At 41.1% G+C, this 20,182-nt stretch overlaps 1 protein-coding gene across 1 annotated transcript; it reads right to left on the reverse strand.

Annotated features, from left to right (window-relative positions):
* Nucleotides 1-5,306: 5,306 nt before the first annotated feature.
* On the reverse strand, nucleotides 5,307-20,182 carry dffb (DNA fragmentation factor, beta polypeptide (caspase-activated DNase)). Its single transcript, XM_048561175.2, has 7 exons — nucleotides 20,039-20,182; nucleotides 16,651-16,777; nucleotides 15,420-15,605; nucleotides 14,556-14,635; nucleotides 13,574-13,744; nucleotides 11,365-11,465; nucleotides 5,307-8,388 (listed from the first exon to the last, which is right to left on the reverse strand). The coding sequence occupies exons 1-7, from the start codon at nucleotides 20,141-20,143 to the stop codon at nucleotides 8,124-8,126; spliced, it is 1,035 nt and encodes a 344-aa protein (XP_048417132.1). The 5' UTR covers nucleotides 20,144-20,182; the 3' UTR covers nucleotides 5,307-8,123.

Below are 20,182 nucleotides of genomic sequence, written 5' to 3' on the forward strand. Positions count from 1 at the left end.
GTTTAAATTAATTTTACTGGTTTTAAAATAATTTATGAAGCACTGTTTTCTTTATCTCATTCCTGTAAATCTGAGACTGGTTATTGTGATAGACTTCTCCCCAGTTCCCAAGTTTTGATGAGCAACAAGTGATTTGAAATAAAAGATGATGTGAATGGTCAAATGTTGCCCTTGATGGGGCTGATCCAGTGAATCTTGTCAAAAGCTGTGAAGGATTAGAGACAATAAAAAGTTGACCATTTTAAAATTGCTTCAGGGCCAATAAGAACGACAAGGCAGATCAGATGGCTACACAATCTGAAATTGGTCTGGAAGAGTGTGAAAATTTGCATCCTTGTAGGACCTGATCAGGTCAAAGTGAAATACTCCACATGGATCCTGGAATGAAACTACTCCAGATAGCCAAAAATGAGGATTCATTGTGCAAAGATGACTTTGACAGAAAAAACAGTTTCAGCTCAAGAGTGACTCTGCCATCACTTTGTGGAGAGATAATATTAAGCCTGCACTTCTGCTGGGTATCAGAATGATGAAAAGTGTTCTAAATGGCCAATTATTTTATACATTTTTTGACATTTGAGTGCCACAGACAAAGCCAGCATTTATTGCCCATGTCTAATTGTCCTGGTGTTGCCTTGCAGTATGACAGTTCATGGTGTACAGAGACACTCACTTTGCTGTAAGGGAGTTCCAGAATTTTCACCCAGCAACAGTATAAGAACAGGGAAACAGTTCCAAATCAGAATGGCTTGTGGCTTGATGTGACACAAGCAGGTGGTGATGTTGCCACGTCTCTGCTGTCCTCCTGGCCATACAAATCACAGGGCTTGTGAGGGGCTGAGGAAAGCTTTGGTGAGCTGCTGTAATGCATCTTGTTGTTTGCGCATATTGTTGCTACAGTGCTTTAGCTATGAAGGTGCTGGATGGGGTGTCAGTCAAGTGAATTGAGTTGTCCTGGATAGGGTCAAGATTCTTGAAGATTTCTGATACCAGGCAGATGAGGCCAGAGTTGCTGAGTTCCTCCAGCATGTTCTGCTTTTAACTTCAGATTTCCAGTATCTGGCATTAATTTGATTCCTGGTGGTTTGCCGGTCAAAATATTTTCCAGAGTCTGTGTGTGCGATGTGGCACTGTCTGTTCCTCTCTCTTCCTAGTGCTGACTGTTCTGTAAAAGTCATTTGGGCAATGCATTTCATTTTATAAGAGACAATGGGAACTGCAGATGCTGGAGAATCCAAGATAATAAAGTCTGAAGCTGGATGAACACAGCAGGCCCAGCAGCATCTCAGGAGCACAAAAGCTGACATTTCGGGCCTAGACCCTTCATCAGAGAGGGGGATGGGGTGAGGGTTCGGGAATAATTAGGGAGAGAGGGGGAGGCGGACCGAAGATGGAGAAAAAAGAAGATAGGTGGAGAGGAGAGTATAGGTAGGGAGGGGATAGGTCAGTCCAGGGAAGACGGACAGGTCAAGGAGGTGGGATGAGGTTAGTAGGTAGGAGATGGAGGTGCAGCTTGGGGTGGGAGGAAGGGATGGGTGAGAGGAAGAACAGGTTAGGGAGGCAGAGACAGGCTGGGCTGGTTTGGGGATGCAGTGGGGGGAGGGGATGAGCTGGACTGGTTTTGGGATGCGGTGGGTGAAGGGGAGATTTTGAAGCTGGTGAAGTCCACATTGATACCATTGGGCTGCAGGGTTCTCAAGCGGAATATGAGTGCCTGTTCCTGCAACCTTCGGGTGGCATCATTGTGGCACTGCAGGAGGCCCATGATGGACATGTCATCTAAAGAATGGGAGGGGGAAGTTGAAATGGTTTGCGACTGGGAGGTGCAGTTGTTTATTGTGAACCGAGCGGAGGTGTTCCGCAAAGTGGTCCCCAAGCCTCGGCTTCGTTTCCCCAATGTAGAGGACGCCACACTGGGGACAATGGATACAGTAAACCACATTGGCAGATGTGCAGGTGAACCTCTGCTTAATATGGAAAGTCATCTTGGGGCCTGGGATGGGGGTGAGGGAGGAGGTGTGGGGGCAAGTGTAGCACTTCCTGTGGTTGCTGGCACCTTCCCCTGCAACCGCAGGAAGTACTACACTTGCCCCCACACCTCCTCCCTCACCCCCATCCCAGGCCCCAAGATGACTTTCCATATTAAGCAGAGGTTCACCTGCACATCTGCCAGTGTGGTATACTGTATCCACTGTACCAGGTGTGGCTTCCTCTACATTGGGGAAACCAAGCAGAGGCTTGGGGACCGCTTTGCAGAACACCTCCACTCGGTTCGCAATAAACAACTGCACCTGCCAGTCGCGAATCATTTCCACTCCCCCTCCCATTCTTTAGATGACATGTCCATCATGGGCCTCCTGCAGTGCCACAATGATGCCACCCGAAGGTTGCAGGAACAGCAACTCATATTCCGCTTGGGAACCCTGCAGCCCAATGGTATCAATGTGGACATCACCAGCTTCAAAATCTCCCCTTCCCCCACCGCATCCCAAAACCAGCCCAGTTCGTCCCCTCCCCCCACTGCACCACACAACCAGCCCAGCTCTTCCCCTCCACCCACAGCATCCCAAAACCAGTCCAGCCTGTCTCTGCCTCCCTAACCTGTTCTTCCTCTCACCCATCCCTTCCTCCCACCCCATGCCGCACCCCCAGCTACCTACTAACCTCATCCCACCTCCTTGACCTGTCCGTCTTCCCTGGACTGACCTATCCCCTCCCTACCTCCCCACCTATACTCTCCTCTCTACCTATCTTGTTTTCTCTCCACCTTCGGTCCGCCTCCCCCTCTCTCCCTATTTATTCCAGAACCCTCACCCCATCCCCCTCTCTGATGAAGGGTCTAGGCCCGTAACGTCAGCTTTTGTGCTCCTGAGATGCTGCTGGGCCTGCTGTGTTCATCCAGCTTCACATTTTATTTTATATTTGGGTTAAAAAGAAATAAACATGTTCAAAAGTATGAACTGATCTTTAGGTGTGAGAGCATCATCACAATCTTTCTTTTGAGGTTCTCATTTTTTTTAGCTTGATGTTGCTCAGACCCGGGGACAGTCTGTTAGGGAACCAACAAGACAGGACAGTGGTCAAGTTAGCCATTGCCTAGTCATGGGTTCCCTTCCTCTTGTACTTACCACTCCTCCGTGGGCAGACTATCCAAGGCAGAAGAGCAGCAGTAGGAGCGGGGGAACCTGTGAACAAAGGAGATGGGACATTGTTTGTGGTCCTTGCTGCTGCTCACCATTGCAGGGGTCTTCCAGTTGCAGTGAACCAGTTGGGATGACCTCTTGTAGGAGGCCAAATAACAGCACGGGATGAGGCTGGAATAGTCCTGGCCCCAGGGATTAATAGTTAGCATCGGCCAGACTGCACAGTTATAGAAACATAGAAACTAGGTGCAGGCGTAGCCCATTTGGCACCTTGAGCCTGTACCACCATTCAATATGATCATAGCTGATCATGGAATTTAAGTACCCCATTCCCACTTTCTCTCTATATCCCTTGATCCCTTTAACTACAAGGCCACATCCAGCTCCCTCTTGAATATATCGAACAAACTGGCCCCAACAGCTTTCTGTAGCGGAGAATTCCACAGAATCCCTATGCTCAGTGATGAAATTCTTCCTCATCTTCGTCTTGAATGGCTTACCCCTTATTTTTAGACTGTGACCTCTAGTTCCAACATCAGGAACATTCTTCCCACATATAGCCTGTCCAGTCCCATCAGGATTTTCCATGTTAGTATGTGATCGCACCCCAACCGCTCCTCATTCTTCTAAATTCCAGTGAGTCAGCCACATCTACACCACAGTCTGTTCCGAGGTAGTGGACTTTCACTGCTAGTGGTCTGGGATTATCCGGAGAGACGTATGTGTCAGGGTGTCCAGAGAGCTAAGCAAGTGAAAGGACTTTCCCTTTCCTCCCTCCCTTCCCCCCTCATCACCTCCCTCCTTCTCTTCCTCCATCTATCCCTCGGCTTCTATCATCCCTTCCCCCTCCCCAACAATGTGAGCTACAGCATGGTGAGAATCCTTTTCTGTACAGAACAAAGTAGTTGACATCTCTAAAACCAAAATCTAAACAGGTTCAAATAAAACAAAGAACTGTGGATGCTGTCAACCTGAAACAAAAACAGAAATTGCTGGTGAAACTCAGCAGGTCTGGTGGCATCCATGGGGAGAAAGCAGAGTTAACATTTCGAATCTGGTGACTCTTCATCAGAACAACCAACAAAGGTTCTCTCACCATCTGATATGCACAGGACTCCTACTCCCATATGTGAATTTTCTGTCACCAACTTGATTGTGCAATGCGCAGAACATGTTAATGATGACTGAAGCCATCATTGAGATTCTAAAAAACAAATAAAATATTTCCTTGTCAAATTAATAATATTGCATGATGCTTTGAACTTGCTGAAATGGTAGTAGTCATGGTGGGATCACCAATTGGATATACACAAACCATCTCTGCATGCTCCTCTCAACATTAATGACGCATGCTGCATGTACATTGGGCAATATCAGTTTACAAGGCCTCTTCTGTGATTGCTTTGTGAATTTGGAGATAGTTGAAAAGTAATGTCGATTGACGCCCTTATGGTGCAGAGGTGGTATCCCCATAACAAGTTCAAGTCCTACCTCCTCCAGAGGGGTGAGCAACATCTCAGAACAAGTTGATTCGAAAATATCTGAAAGGTAAGATGTATGATTGAAGAGACAAAATAATGGACCTCAGAGCACAAAAGAAATACCAGGACCCATAATTTCTATTCCTAGTTGTGGGATTTTATCTCACACCTAACTTATTCTAGACCTTTGTACTTTTTTTATTAATGGGATGTGAGCATCGCTGGCTAGGCAGCATTTATGGCCCATCCCTAATTGCCCAGAGGGCAGTTCGGAGTCAATCACATTGCTGTGGGTTTGGAATCACATGTAGGTTAGACCAGGTAAGGCTGGCATTTTCCTTCCCTAAAGGACATCAGTGATCCAGGTAGGTTTTTTCTGACAATCAACAATGGATTCCTGGTCATCATTAGATTCTTAATTCCAGATATTTTATTGAATTCAAATTCCACAATTTGCCATGGCAGGATTCGAACCCGGATTAACAGTCCAGTGTTAATATTGCCAGACCATCACCTTCCCCCTATCCACTATTAGCACAGTAATATCACCAGAGTTCTGCTGCCTTTTAACAGAATTGTCTCCATTTTGGCTGGGATCAGGATAGTGTTTTAAGCAGCAGGGTTTAATTTTCACAAGGATGAAAAAAAAATCACATTGCCCAAATGAGCAAGATGCAACAGGTATTAAAAATGTTCAACAAGTTTATTTGAACTTGATATATTTATGTGGCAATCTAAAAATTCAGGCAGATCAATTCTGCAGCAAAAATGTGAAATAATCAATTGATTAGATTAAAGATTCCATTTTTCACATTTTTATATTTCTATTTCCATAACAGTTGTAATAGATCATATCCTAACACATTGTTACAAAGACAAGTGGAGAAACTTGGAGGCTGCATTTGACGTACACAAATTTAAACTCAGACTGTAATTCAATTATTATACAAATATATAATAAAACAATTTCATGTCAATTTCAAACAATGTCAAGTACAAAATGATGTAGCTTAATAAGAAAAATCACAAGAACCAAGACACTAGAATAATTTCAGAAGCAAATCTCCAAACATAAGAATGATGAAAACCACCATTGGATGATTTGAAGTTATTTGCAGCATTTTTCTTCTGGATGTAAGTTTGCTCGCTGAGCTGGAAGGTTCGTTTTCAGGCGTTTCATGACCATTCTAGGTAACATCATCAGTGAGCCTCCGTTGAAGCGCTGTTGATGTCAACTAGCCACAAAAAGACATGACCCACTATCACTAGTATCCTTACATACAGATGAGGAAAGACACCACTTTGATTGGGACAACACATGCATCCCAGGACAAGCCAAACAGAGACATGCACGAGAATGCCTATAAGCATGGCATTCCAACCGGAACTCTATCAACAAACGCATTGATTTGGAGCCCATCTACCACCCTCTGAGAAAAAGAACAAGAAATGACATCACCAACCCAAGGAATCCTAAACAGATAAATAGAAAGCAGGACATAACGCCAGCGCTTCACCGGAGGCTCACTGATGATGTTACCTAGAATGGTGATGAAATGTCTGAAAACGAATCTTCCAGCTCAGCGAGCAAACTTACATCCAGAACCTCAACTTGAGCTACAATTTGTTCTTCTACGTTAAAATTAATACTTTTGATAGAATTAAATATTCATACCCTTACAGAAAATAGATAATAATCTGGACATAACATACATAACAGATTTTTTTACAGGATTCCTATGGCTCATTGAAGAATTAGGATTGACTACTATCATACAGTCATACAAGCTTTCCTCAGTTCCATTCTCTGTAATGAATGCTCTCATTGAAACTGCACCAGGACAAATGATAATTCTTTCATCATCACAAACTTTGGAAAGTATCAAACAATTATGGTCCTTGCTCCTGATTGCTACCTAATAATTCTGGATCTGTAAGAATGTCAGATTTTAGGAATCCCAGGAAATTTATGCCAAGGGGCCCATAAAATATTTCATTACCATAATTCCTCACTGTAGAATGGACCGTTGTTTGCCATCCATTGTTGAGTCAAGAGATGAAAGTTGCGTAAGTCAGTTCACCAAATTGTCTTACATGAACAACTTCAGATCAAATTTATCCTTCTGTGCTCAACTCAGATCCCCACAAGCTACTCAGATGACTGATTTGCCAATTGCCCTCATTGACAAATCTAAAAGGAAGTCAGATTCACAACTTTAAATGAAATGAAAAATACAAACAAGTAAGAGATATATTTCAGGTTACGTATTGATTTAAATTATACATCATTAATGGATTCACTACCTTAACCAAATGTAGAAGTGCTTATAATGGCAATTCATTCATGTCACAATAAACAAATACTTCAGGAATCACTGACCAAGCTATTATTGAGATCAGAGTCGGAGGCTATTTGAAGTTTATGATATTACTTTGGGAATACAGGCATGTAAGGATATCCAGTCTAATCAGCAGAGTGTATAATGTGCATGTGCTTCCAGATACACAACTACCTTCTCATGAACAATGTGGCTGAATCAATATTTTTCCTTAACTGTAAGGTTGGCATGAAACTCTGAAACATTGAAATCAATAAGACGCTTCAGTGATGGGTTTTCTGTGCCTCTTGGGTTCTTGGTTCTGGTTGAATCCATCAGAAATGATGGTATCGAGGTTACCCAAACTAACTGACACTCGTGTAGATAAGAGATGTACTTATCTCTTGTCAAATGTAACCATATGATATAACAACTTCCTCTTGCTTTGGAATACTCTGTACAAACTGTATATGTGCAAAGTGAAGGTTATTACAGAAGTAACTATCTTCTATCTATGAAGCACAACAAGATTCTGCCGCCATTGCCACTATCGACGTTTATTACCGATTAGACACAGAGGAGTTCAAGCTCTTTTCTTTTTAATATCTTACCTGAGTAATTTGAGTCTTACCTGAAAAGGGTCTATCCAGTTTTGCTGTCATTCACTTCTAAGTGGCATGGAGGTTTCACAGATGGCCTTTCATTGAATATTTTTTAATACCAATAAGTTTAGTCAAACTTGGTTGATGCCCTTTTATTAAATATGTTCAATAGGTTTATTTGAACTCAATATATTTAGTGTGAATGAAGCCTGAACGTTCAAACATAGCAAACTGTATGTTTCTGTACTCGAACACCACTGTACCAATCCATCCTTCACTTATCAAGGGAATACCATTAAATTTGAGGAAATGTGGCATTAATAAGTGTCACTAATCGTCTGGGTTTGACCATCTCTGAATTTCTGACAATAGTAATCAATATTTTGGGAATACCTGCACAAGCCTGTATCACTTTATTTTAGGTATTCACCATTTCACAGCATTCAATTCACTAACGAGCACCACGCTAAGGGATAATTGAGAAGCTCAACTCTTCTACAACTACACATTTCAGTAATTTTGGAGAAGTCTCCCCACTCCCCACCCTAATCCAATTCTGAAAGATATTCTTCTGGCATACTACATGGCACTCTGTGAAAAATACTTGTGAGCAGTTCTTGGGGGAGCATAAGGCATCTTCATCTTTCTTTTCTTGCTCTTGTTGATCTGGGATGGGTCACATGTAAGATTGTGCTCTGTTTTCTTGTGACATGCAATGTGAACCAGCTTAAGATTGGCTAGAGTAAACAAGTGACTATAGAAAAATTCAACTTGATGGTCATCGGTGTCCTGTTTCCTAACAGTATTGACTATTGCTGGAATGATGGCCCGCTTCTTCTCAATCCTGTGGAGAAAATGTGTAATTAGGAACATTAAAATAAAATGCAATCTTCATGAAATGTACATATTTAAACAAGTGGAATTTCACAGTTACTATCAAGGATTGTTCAGTCAAACAAACACAGTTACAATTCATATTTTCATCTTGGGAATCTTGAAAATTTATTCTTAGCAGGTAGGTAATTTCAAACGATTGACAGGGTATTGCTGGAGTGAAGAAGGGACATTCATAGGATCACCCACATTACTTCATGTCTAACCATGTATCAAGATGCGAGGTTCAGAATAAAACAGAACTTGGTTAGAGTGCTGATTGTAACGATCGTGCAATAATCACAATCGAACAATGCTTTCTGAAAGCAAATCAAGTCTGGCAAATGTAGAGACAGTTTTAACAGATAATTAAATGCAACAGCAATAAACCTACTGATAAGCTATGTTGATTTCTCAAGCTGCAACTTTAGTCTTCTAATCAGAGGAACTAGGAGTGCATATGCAGGATGCTTCTGTAAATAAGTAGGTCAGACTCCAATCATGTCATTAGGGCCTACCTGCTGTTTTAACCCGAGACCTGGACAAGGTCTGTGGATTTTCAACCAAGTCACCCAAGCAAGGGGTGGGCCTGTGACAAAAAGACACTTTTCAAAAAAGTAATTTTGTGAGAGTTGCCTGGAGCTCAGCACTATTCCTGTGTTGCTGCATGATACAACTTCCTGCACCTGGGAATTTACACTCGTTCTTGTCAGAATCTACTTCCCGCCAACCTCATGCAGGAAGCCGACTGAGCTCAGGCCAATGGCTTGCAATCTCTTGACCTCATGCTGTCTCGGTTGAAATGATCCACTCCCCAGTCCCACCCACATCAAATCAAACATTCTTTTTTACCCATTTACAATTTTCAAAATAGTTTTGCAAAGAGAGTTCCAAAAAAACTCAATTAAAAAAAACTTAACAATTAAACATATTTTCATTTGCTGGGCATATAGTGATTCAAAGTTTTTTTTACACATTTATAAAACATTAAACATTTTGTTTAAACTGCGTTTAAGTCCAATTCATTAAAAGTGAAAATTGGATGAATTTATTGCCTGTCCCTGGTTACCCAGGAGAAGCTTATGAGAGCTGTCTTCTTGAGCTGTTGTAGTTTACAATGTGTACGTACATTCACAGTGCTGTGGGGGAGGGAGTTCCAGGATTTTGACCGAGCGACATTGAGGTAGCAGCAGCATATATCCAATTCAGGATGGTGTGATTTGGAGGGGAATTTGCATGTGGTGGTATTCACATGTATCTCATATCTTTATCCTTGTCGGAAGTACAGGTTGTGGGTTTTGAAGGTACTGCTGGAGGGGGTTTGTTAAGTTGGGGCAATGCACTGTGTAGATGATGCACACAGATGCCACTGTGCTAGGGGCAGAAGGAGTGAAGGTTGAAGGTGGTGGGGGGATGCCAATCAGGCAAGCTGCTTTGTCCTGGGTGGCATTGAGCTTCTTGAGTGTTATTGGAGCTGCACACATCCAAACAAGTTGGGAAAATTTATGAATGAGTTTGAATAGCACAAATGGCTTGGTGAGATTGGATTACTTGCTCGCTGAGCCAGTGTGTTTGATTGCAGATGTTTTGTCACCCTGCTAGGTAACAGCGTCAGTGCGCTTCCGCTGAAGTATTGATGATCTGTCCAGCTGGCCATTTATAGGCCTCAGTTTGCTGGGGTAGTTGATATTGCTTTTGGTTCTGTTTTTCAGTGGTTTGTATACCGGGTCCAGGTCAGTGTGTTTGCTGATGGAGTTCCGGTTGGAATGCCAGGCCTCCAGCAATTCCCTGGCATGTCTCCATTTGACTTGTGCTGTTATGGACGTGTTGTCCCAGTCAAATTCATGTCCTTTTTTGTCATGAGTATTGAGACCAGTGAGAATTTGTCATGTCTCATGGTGGCTAGTTGGTGTTCATGTGTCCTTATTGTCAGTTTTCTTCCAGTTTGGCCTATGTAATATTTGTCACAGTAAAAACTAACATACTATACCAAATACTATGCAAAGACTGTGAGAAACATTACATATTATGTTATTCTCACAGTCTTTGCATGGTATTTGGTATAGTATGTTAGTTTTTACTGTGACAAATATTACATAGGCCAAACTGGAAGAAAACTGACAATAAGGACACATGAACACCAACTAGCCACCATGAGACATGACAAATTCTCACTGGTCTCAGTACACATGACAAAAAAGGACATGAATTTGACTGGGACAACACGTCCATAACAGCACAAGCCAAACGGAGACATGCCAGGGAATTGCTGGAGGCCTGGCATTCCAACTGGAACTCCATCAGCAAACACGCTGACCTGGACCCAGTATACAAACCACTGAAAAACAGAACAGGAAGTAATTCTGAACACCCCAGCAAACCAAGGCATATAAATAACAAGTGGTACAGAATGCCAATGCTTCAGCAGTGGCGCACTGACGACGTTACCCAACAGGGTGATGAAATGTTTGCGATCAAATACACCGGCTCAGTGAGCAACCCGCAACCTCATCCACAACCCGAGCTACAAATCTTCTCAAAAACTTTAAAGCAGCTTAGTGTCCATCATTCGTAAGATTGTTCGTCTGTGTGTGAGAGATAGAGTACAAAATACAAGGGCACATATGTACTAACTGAAAATACACTAAGCATGACCAGAACTGAGGGTAAGAGCAGGAATGGCCAAATTTTTCCCCTGCTCTTAATAAAGGAGGCAAAAACACAAAATGAGAAGGGATCTTTTCAGAACTGAATTCTGATAATTAGTTCTTAACTCCCATATCAAATCTGAACATGAAATCTTGAAGTTATTGTGAAAACTTTACAAACATTCAAACTGAATGACATAAATGACAGCCTCAAATTTTGCAGAAAATCACAGCTCAGTTTCTCAAACATCCATAAGCACTGACTGAAAGTGCACAGACAGTTGGATACCTCCACCCACCTGTGATCCAGGTTCCATGTGCTAAACACAATTCTGTTTTCTTTGCTGGCATATGGATTGATGGAATGGAAAGAATTGCACTCCTGCTCATCAAATGCCCCCTGAAAATGTACAGCAGTTCAACTGTTTAATTCCAACTTGACAATCTGTTTAGTCTTGAACAGAGATTTGGCTGAGGTTCTTGTCTGAACAGGAAAAGTTTATGAGTACTTTGTGCTGTTGGTGTACCTCAGCTCTGGAAGCACCCTGAACCACTGCAAACCAAACAAAGCATTTGAACCACTTCAGTGCCCATGCATTTCCACATAAACTTATGCTGCTAGTTTCTAAACAGAACATAGACACTGGGGTGCAGGTATCTGTCTTGCTTTATTTGGTGACATATGCAACTTTGAAACAGAAGATGCCTCATTCAAAGCTTGCTCCAGAGATATAATCACAAAGTCTATGCTGACACTGCACAGCATTCAAGATGTGGTCTCATCAATGCCCCATATAATAACCATACATTTACGTTCAGTAATGGGTTAGCTTCCCATTTACCTTCTTAACCACTTCCCACAGCCGCATTTGGATCATTTTGTGACTCATGCACTAGAACACCTTGATCCCTATGCTGTAGTGATTGTAGTGAGCTCAGCCAGGTGGATCTCATAGAATATGATTTTCCTGATTGGAGCTATTAATCTGGCCCTTATCAGGGAGCCTTGGCTGACATATTATTATGATACCAAATCTAAACCTGACTGACGTACAATGTGACACATGGTATCCTCCAGCGTTTCAGGCTGAGACCTTAACTTTTCCCCGTGATATCAGCATGAATGAAGGAACAGAGCTGCACATACAAGTTTGCAGATGATACTTCTGTTAGGAGGAACTGTTATATAGATGGAAGGAGAGAATTACAAAAAGGACAGAGTAGATCAAGTGTCTGAGAAAAAAATGTGACAAATGGAATTCAGTGTGAAGAAATCTCAAGAATATCCACACTAGACCCAAGAAAGACTAACCAGTTGATTGACAATAAGGGGCAATTTCTTTTACACAGATAGTGGGTTTAAGTATGGAATGAGCTTCCAGAAGAAGTTGTAGATGTGGGTACAGTTACAATGTTTAAAAGACATTTAGATCAATACATGATTAAGAAATGTTTGGAAGGATATAGGCTGAGCACAGGCAGATGGAACGGACTTAGTTTGGGATTATGGTCGACATGGTCAGCATGGACTGGTTGGACCGAAGGATCTGTTTTCAAGCTGTACGACTCTATGACTAGAAGCTCTGGAGTGGCCAAGGTATTAGTGTGTTTGTAACTCAATATAAGCCAGTGCACAGATACACAAAATATCTAAATTTACTGTGATTTCAGCATGCCTCTCCTCAGGCTTGGGTTTCAGGTGTAAGAATGTTATGCTTCAGTACATTTGGATTCATATTCTCTCATGTTTAAGTGAAATGTAAAAAAATTCTTGGGAGTTTTAGAGGGTTGTTTCCTTTTGCTGGGAATTCTAGAAAAAAAGGGGTCACCGTCTCAAGATAAGGGGTCAGACATTCAGGTCTGAGGTAGGAGGAATTTCTACACTTAAAGTTGTGAATCTTGGGAATTTTCTGCCTTGTAGAGCTGTGGATGGTCAGTCAAAATGTAGATTCAAGAGACGGACTAATAAATTTTGAGTACCTAGGGAATCTGGAGACATGGCCATATAATGGGAAATAAGAATTATTATAGAAGGTGGGCAACAATCATATCGAATAGCAGATTAGATAAGAGGAGCTGTATGGCCTGCTTAAGTTTCAACTTTTTTTTGAAATTTGCCAATTCCTTTGGTTCTGCACCCTTTAATTTTGGTTGTCTTCTGTCCTGCCATAGAACTTCTCCTTTGTTCTTAAATGAGGGAAGGTGCTAAGCATGTTTAAAACCTATTTCTTTTCTAACTTTTCCCAATTCTGAATGAAGATTTTAGGTTTGAACTGTTAGCTCAGTTACTCTCTCCATAGTTGCTACCTGACAAGTTGAATATTTCCAGCACTTTGTTTTTACTTCATTTCTTGAGCATCTGTAATATTTTGCTTTTTGAAATAGTGTTTGAGTTATTGATTAACATGACTAATATCTATCAATTCGCATAGAATAGACACAGAACAAGGAAAACCCCAGGATTGAGGTTTCAACTTGTATGTTACTCAGCTATCAACTCATACTCACCTGGCAAGTAAACCATCCTTTGTCAGTGCAGAGCCGGCTATTCCCTTTTGCTGTCCTATCAAAGTAACAACCATTGAACTTATTTTGTTGAAGCAGCTTCTCTATTCTTGCTACAAATGCACAGTACTTCTCCTTTACTTTTTTATCAACATTTTCAGCATGGCTTTTAACCTGCGAATGGAAAAATGATGTGCATTGTATTTTTAAAGAACAATTACATTCTACTTATTGAATCAGTACACATAACACAGTGAACATGTACAATTTGCAAAAAGGGAGGAAATATTAAGAATATTTGCGAGTAATTATTTTAATCACTCCATAATTGGAGCATGTGCTTTCAGCTGCCAAGATTCCAAGTTTTGTAATTTCTCTCGAAAGCTGTAATTTCTCTTCTTCAGTTAAGACGCTCCATAACACCCACCTGTTTGATAAAGCTTATGACCAACTACCCCAAAATCTCCTTATTTTAGTGTCAAATGTTGTTTGATAAAATTCCTGCAAAGTGTCATGGTACATTAAAAGTGTGAGATAAATGATAGTCATTGATGGAAGCATTTTCATAAGACAATGGAATGCTATGCTGCAAAGAATGACCTTGTGAGGATTCAACATCCAGGCAAACCATCAGTTGGCAGAGTGCCACATCTTGAAGCAACTGACTTGGGAGGTGTTCCTTTGAAAAAGGAAAATTACTCAGAACCAAAGCCACCCTAGGTGTGCAAATATTCCTCAGCCTGGTTACGGCAAGGACATTGCTTTATTGCAAACTTGCACTACATCATTGTGGAAGGTGTAAAACGGAAACGTGTAGACTTTTGGAATTATTATATTTCCAACCTTAGTCATTACAATGGTATAGAAATAGCCTATTTAGGCTAACGAGACACTTATTCTTTGTGCCTATCTCAGAAAAGGTAGAAAACTGAGGTTCATACAGATAATTTTATATTAAAGAATATAAATTGTTCCAGTTTCATACCTCTGACAGGTAGTTTCTCATTCTTCTGCCACAACTGAATCTCATGTAATCAGATTTGGTTTTAAATCGTGACTCCAAACCTGCAACATTATAGATCTTACAGCTAGTGCTTGCAATTTGTGATAACAGTTTTATACTAGTCTAACTGAATCATCAAGTCACAAAGGTGTTGAATGGACTATGTAATTGACTACTTCAGGAAAGGATGGGTCACTAAACAGCAGTTATTGCTGGCAAGTTATTAATTACCCCATGATGCCAAGTTACATTTTCTATAATAAATCTGATACAGCTATGCCAAAACGTAGCCTTGTCTCCATCTTCTGTGATTCTTTGACCCCTCATTAACTTTCCATCCTCTAGCAAAGCAGTATTAATAATGTTAGGCAGCTTAGGAGGGTGCCTGTCAAAATCACATTGCTGCAAATGTGTTCAATGCCAAGCTTTTTAAATGCAATGTGGTGCTAGATTCTGTTACAAAGGAACAAAGACTTCTTCATGTAGTTTAGCATATCTGGGCCCATTGATACGCTATGTGTAGACACTGAAACAGACAGAAAGCTGACACCTTACTCAGTCAAAGAACCTGTCAAAGTTTACACTCTGGACACATAGAAACAATAAGCACCTTTAGGAAAGGATAGAAGGTGTTGGGCAAGAGAAAGGGAGAATGTTGGTGTCTGGATTATGATGCATGATTGAGAAAATTGTGCATTATCTGTGAAAGAACTCCTATCAATGGGCTTAATGGGAATTTCTTGTTTCATTGGAGCATGAATTTTCTGTTGGTACATTGTGCATGTTGTTTCGAAATAACCAACTTTATTCAGTCTTATATCAATGTCAACTTCAGTAGCACATCACCTTCAAACCATTCCTGGTCATCCTTACGGTTTTCAGCTGTTATATTTCCAGCACTGTTTTGAACAATGCACTTGAGCAGCATCTTTTTTCTGGGTTCTGTTTCATCAGATAACATTCGTCTTGCAATCATAATTAATTCTTCATTATTTTGGTCATGAAGTATTTTATTCAAGTAGTAGCAAACCTCTGAAAATGGGACAGAGACATTAACCTCCAGTTTTAAAATCAGTCTGGATTGGAATTATGATCTTAAATTATTATAAACTAAAGTAAAACATGGCTAATCAGATTTCAGAGATAATGGGAACTGCAGATGCTGGAGAATCCAAGTTAACAAAGTGTGGCTCTGGACGAACACAGCAGGCCAAGCAGCATCTTAGGAGCACAAAAGCTGACGTTTCGGGCCTGGACCCTTCATCAGAAAAACCTTTTTCTGATGAAGGGTCTAGGCCCGAAACGTCAGCTTTTGTGCTCCTAAGATGCTGCTTGGCCTGCTGTGTTCATCCAGCCCCACACTTTGTTACCGCTAATCAGATTCCATTATTTTTTACATAATAGGTGTTGGAAACTGGGTTTCATGTAGTCTAGCATGTTGCCTTGACACATGAAGTAATCCATCTCCCAAATGCCCCATAACCACACCAAAAAGTCCTAATTTGGTGACACTGAGTCTTCTTGTCTCAATGCTCACCAACACTGTTCCTACTCAAATGCAGAGATTAGCATTGATCTCTGTGTGAGCAACCAACTAACAGTATATATTTGCGACAAATCTCCCAGAAAATGCGCCAATTTAGATGGTTCAAAGATGAGTTTACACAGATTTAACGCTTTTTATAAGTGAAATTACCTGACATGCAATTAATAACCTGGAACTCACTGCCTATGAGCATGGGGAGAAATGATTCTGAAACAAAACTGGATGGGCACTTAATGGAAATACAACTGCAGACTACAGAGAGAGCGTAACGGAATAATACATATCAAACTGCTCTACAGAGAGCTGTTGTGGACTTGGTGGGCTAAATGACCTTCTTCTCTGCCCTTATGACTGTATGGAAGCAGTTGTATCCCTCTCCAAACAGTCTCAAGCCTATCAATCAGGCTGACTTCCAGAGGAGGAAACGACTTGAAAAAAATCAATGAGAAACCAGGATTCCCATGTTTCCAAAAAAATCTGTTCCCACTCCTCACAAAGCCTGCCCTAGTCAACCTGGGAATCTGTACTTACTTCCATCCCACTGCTGTCCCTGCTCCAGAATAATGAGCTTACAGTTATCTTCTAGACATGAGAAATTGTCAGCGTGGACTTCTGTGCCATCTTTATGTAAACATATGCGACATCCTTTACGTGGGATCTAATCAAGATAAAACAAGCAATTATCATAAAGTATAATAAACACTATTGCTGTTTTCCTGGAATCATTTTCTGGGGGTTGGTTAGTTCAGTTGGTTGATTGGCTGGTTTGTGAAACAAAGTGATGTTAACAGTGTAGATTCAATTCCTGATATCAGAGGTAGTTTCTTTAGTCAGAGAGTAGTAAGGGAATGGAACACTTTGCCTGCAACGGTAGTAGATTCGCCAACTTTAGGTACATTTAAGTCATCATTGGATAAGCATATGGACGTACATGGAATAGCGTATGTTAGATGGACTTGAGATCGGTATGACAGGTCGGCACAACATAGAGGGCCGAAGGGCCTGTACTGTGCTGTAATGTTCTATGTTCTATGTCCGGCACCAGGTGAGGTTCCTATGAAGGGTTCTCTTTCCTCGCCTCCCCTCTTGCCTGAGGTGCAGTGACCCTCAGGTTAAATTACCACCAGTAGTTTCTCTCTATCGAATAAGAGAGCAGCTATATGGAAGGTAAGATGACAGCAACTTTACCTTTTAATCATTTTGTTGCTACTTTTAAAGGAATGATAGTGGTCCTTTTAACTCAAGAGGCTTGTCTCGAAATATGAACTATACAATAGAATAACTTCAAGCCATTGGTAACCTTCATCTGAGAAGACTCAGTTTCCAATGAGTCTGAGCAAATGCTGCCCATGACTTGTCTCAAATTGCCATTACACTGGCAATATTACTCCAAACAGTTCACCAAAGAATTCCTGGCATCTGTAACATGAACATTGGCATAGGTGCAAATGAGACAGTGTTTTATGAGGTGGTGTCATCTATGTGTCTTTGCCTCTAACTAGTTATACCAGTAACATTGTGTTATACAACAGAAAATAGAACGAAAAGTCCACACAGGTATAATATGCTTCATTAGATTTGAAATGCTTCACATTTTATTGGTATGTCATTAGTGCTGTATTTCAAAGTTGAATACTCTATGCACAAGTTTCTCCAACAACAGACCAAGTCATACCAAGCACTTCCAGTTAGGCAGTCTCGAATTCATCATTGCCAACATGTCCCTAAAGCAGATGGCTGACTCTTGGAACACCAATGACAAATCTTCAAACTCAAGGTTTGTTCCTGACAGTTTAAAATCTTACTGCTGGTGCTGAATATTTGAATTTCCTCTGAATTTGCAAATTTTATGTGAGAATTAAATACAAGGGTGCAATGTACAATTTTATGAGGAGTGAAACTACGTCTCAATTAGTCAACATTAAATACCTTAAGTATTTCTGTGATCTGTCACAATGTATCACATTGAAGTGGATATCATTTATCACAATCGAAATATTCTACTCAGTTTCAAGGTCTCTCTTTTCAGTGCTGGTTGAATGCCCACCCGAGAATGGCAAATTTCCCTACAGCCATCATGAGTAAATTCACTTTTTGATTTGTTAAGTGGCCATATCAATGTTTAACCAAAGATTCCTATGTACAACATCTAGGTACTAAACGACTTTCCATAAATGGTGCCATTGTTGCAGGAAAACACCACAGCTAATTTATAGACTGAAGGATCCCACAAATACTAAAATAATGACCAGATAATGGTGTTGTGGTGACAACTGGAGAGTAAATATTGGCCAGGACACAGGGGAGACCTCTCGTTCCCCCTCCCCGCTTCTCTTTCTAAAAATCATATTGTAAAATTCAGGCCTCAGTTTATAGGGAAGAAATAGAGTGCTTGTTGGTCTAGCTTAAGATAACAATCTCTCCCTTAATGTTAACAAAGCAAAAGAGCTGATCATTGACTTCAGGAAGCAAGGAGCAGCTCACGCCCCTATCTACAGTAATACAGCTGAGTTAGAGATGGTCGAGTGCGCTCAAGTTCCTATGAGTGATGACCACCAACAATCTGTCCTGGTCCACCCACACTGACGCAATAGTCAAGAAAGCATAACAATGCTTCTTGTTCCTCAGGAGGCGAAGGAATTTCAGCATGTCCATAAAGACTCTCACCAACTTTTACAGAAGCACCATTGAAAGTTTTCTATCTGGATGTATCAAGGCTTGGTACGGCAGCTGTTTTGTCCAGGGCTGTTAGAAACTACATAAAGTTGTGAACACAGCCCAATCCATCACTCCAGCCTTTAATCCATTGACTCCATCTACACTTCTTGCTGCCTCAGGAAGGCAGCCAACATCACCAAAGACTGCTCCCAACCTGGCTATAATCTCTTCCAACCTCTTCTGTTGGGCAGAAGATAACAAAAGCTTAAACACACGTACCAACATGCTCAAGAACAGCTTCTTCCCCACTGTTATTAGACTCCTGAACGGACCTCTCAAAATTGAAATCCAACGTTGGTCTTGGTTTTTGTGCACCTTCTCTACATCTGTAACTTTGTATTTCTCGCTCTATTCTACCTCTGTAAGGTATGATCTGCCCGAACTGCACACAAAACAAAATTTTTCACAATACTTAGGTACATGTGACAATAATAAATAAAATCAAATCTCAGCAAATTAATTCAAAGTAAAGGGGGCAACATGCTCTTAAGGTTGATGTGCCACTTGGGGTTTTGTATTCAACTCTCTGGAATTCTATCATTTCATTCATGATCTGCTTTCTAATTTCTGATTATTTAAATTTAGGTATTTAAGGGCGACAGACTTCCATTAAATGGACATGGAAAGCACGAATCAAAAGTTACATTCAACATTCGTTTTCGGGGAAAACAATTTACAGCACTGAAACGACAGGGCTTGATTCTCAAAAGTAGCATGAGATATCGGTCCCCTTTGACCTGAATTGGGTGAGACTGATGTGACTCTGCACTCCGATCAAGCAGTATATGGCACCCCTACCGTTCAGCCACTCGCAGACAAGAGAAGAGATAATGGGAACTGCAGATGCTGGAGATTCCAAGATAATAAAATGTGAGGCTGGATGAACACAGCAGGCCAAGCAGCATTGTGCTCCTGGGATGCTGCTTGGCCTGCTGTGTTCATCCAGCCTCACATTTTATTATATAGCAGACAAGAGAACCCTGGATTAATAAATATGGTGAACGTTTTCAATTCTGCTGCAGGGAAATTGCAAACATCGGCGAGCTCTCTCTACAGAAAAATTCACGGAAGTGCTTTTAAACATCCACCGTAATTAAGTCATTAAATGTCTCTTCAGATTTCCGGCCTCTCTGTTCATTGTGGGGCACTTGCTTTCATGAAATTAATTTATACGTATTTTACACAATCTAATCAATTTTACCTGCAGTTTCTGGCATCCCTTTGTCATTAGATCTCGCAGATCTCTGGCTACGATTCCATACATTCTGTCAGTCTTCAAACTCCTCACTTTGAATTTAGTCCCCATGTTAAAACGATGAACTTTTTCAAGGAATCGCAAGTGCGC

Source organism: Stegostoma tigrinum, chromosome 28, assembly GCF_030684315.1.
Source record: "Stegostoma tigrinum isolate sSteTig4 chromosome 28, sSteTig4.hap1, whole genome shotgun sequence".
NCBI classification, from domain to species: domain Eukaryota; kingdom Metazoa; phylum Chordata; class Chondrichthyes; order Orectolobiformes; family Stegostomatidae; genus Stegostoma; species Stegostoma tigrinum.

Coding starts and splice junctions, on each gene's coding strand:
- dffb (XM_048561175.2), bottom strand. CDS start 20,143: ATGGGGACTAAATTCAAAGTGAGGAGTTTGAAGACTGACAGAATGTAT. Junction 15,606..16,650: donor GGGACAGCAGTGGGATGGAA/GTAAGTACAGAT, acceptor TCCCATTTTCAG/AGGTTTGCTACTACTTGAAT. Junction 8,389..11,364: donor ACATGGAACCTGGATCACAG/GTGGGTGGAGGT, acceptor TTTTCTCCACAG/GATTGAGAAGAAGCGGGCCA.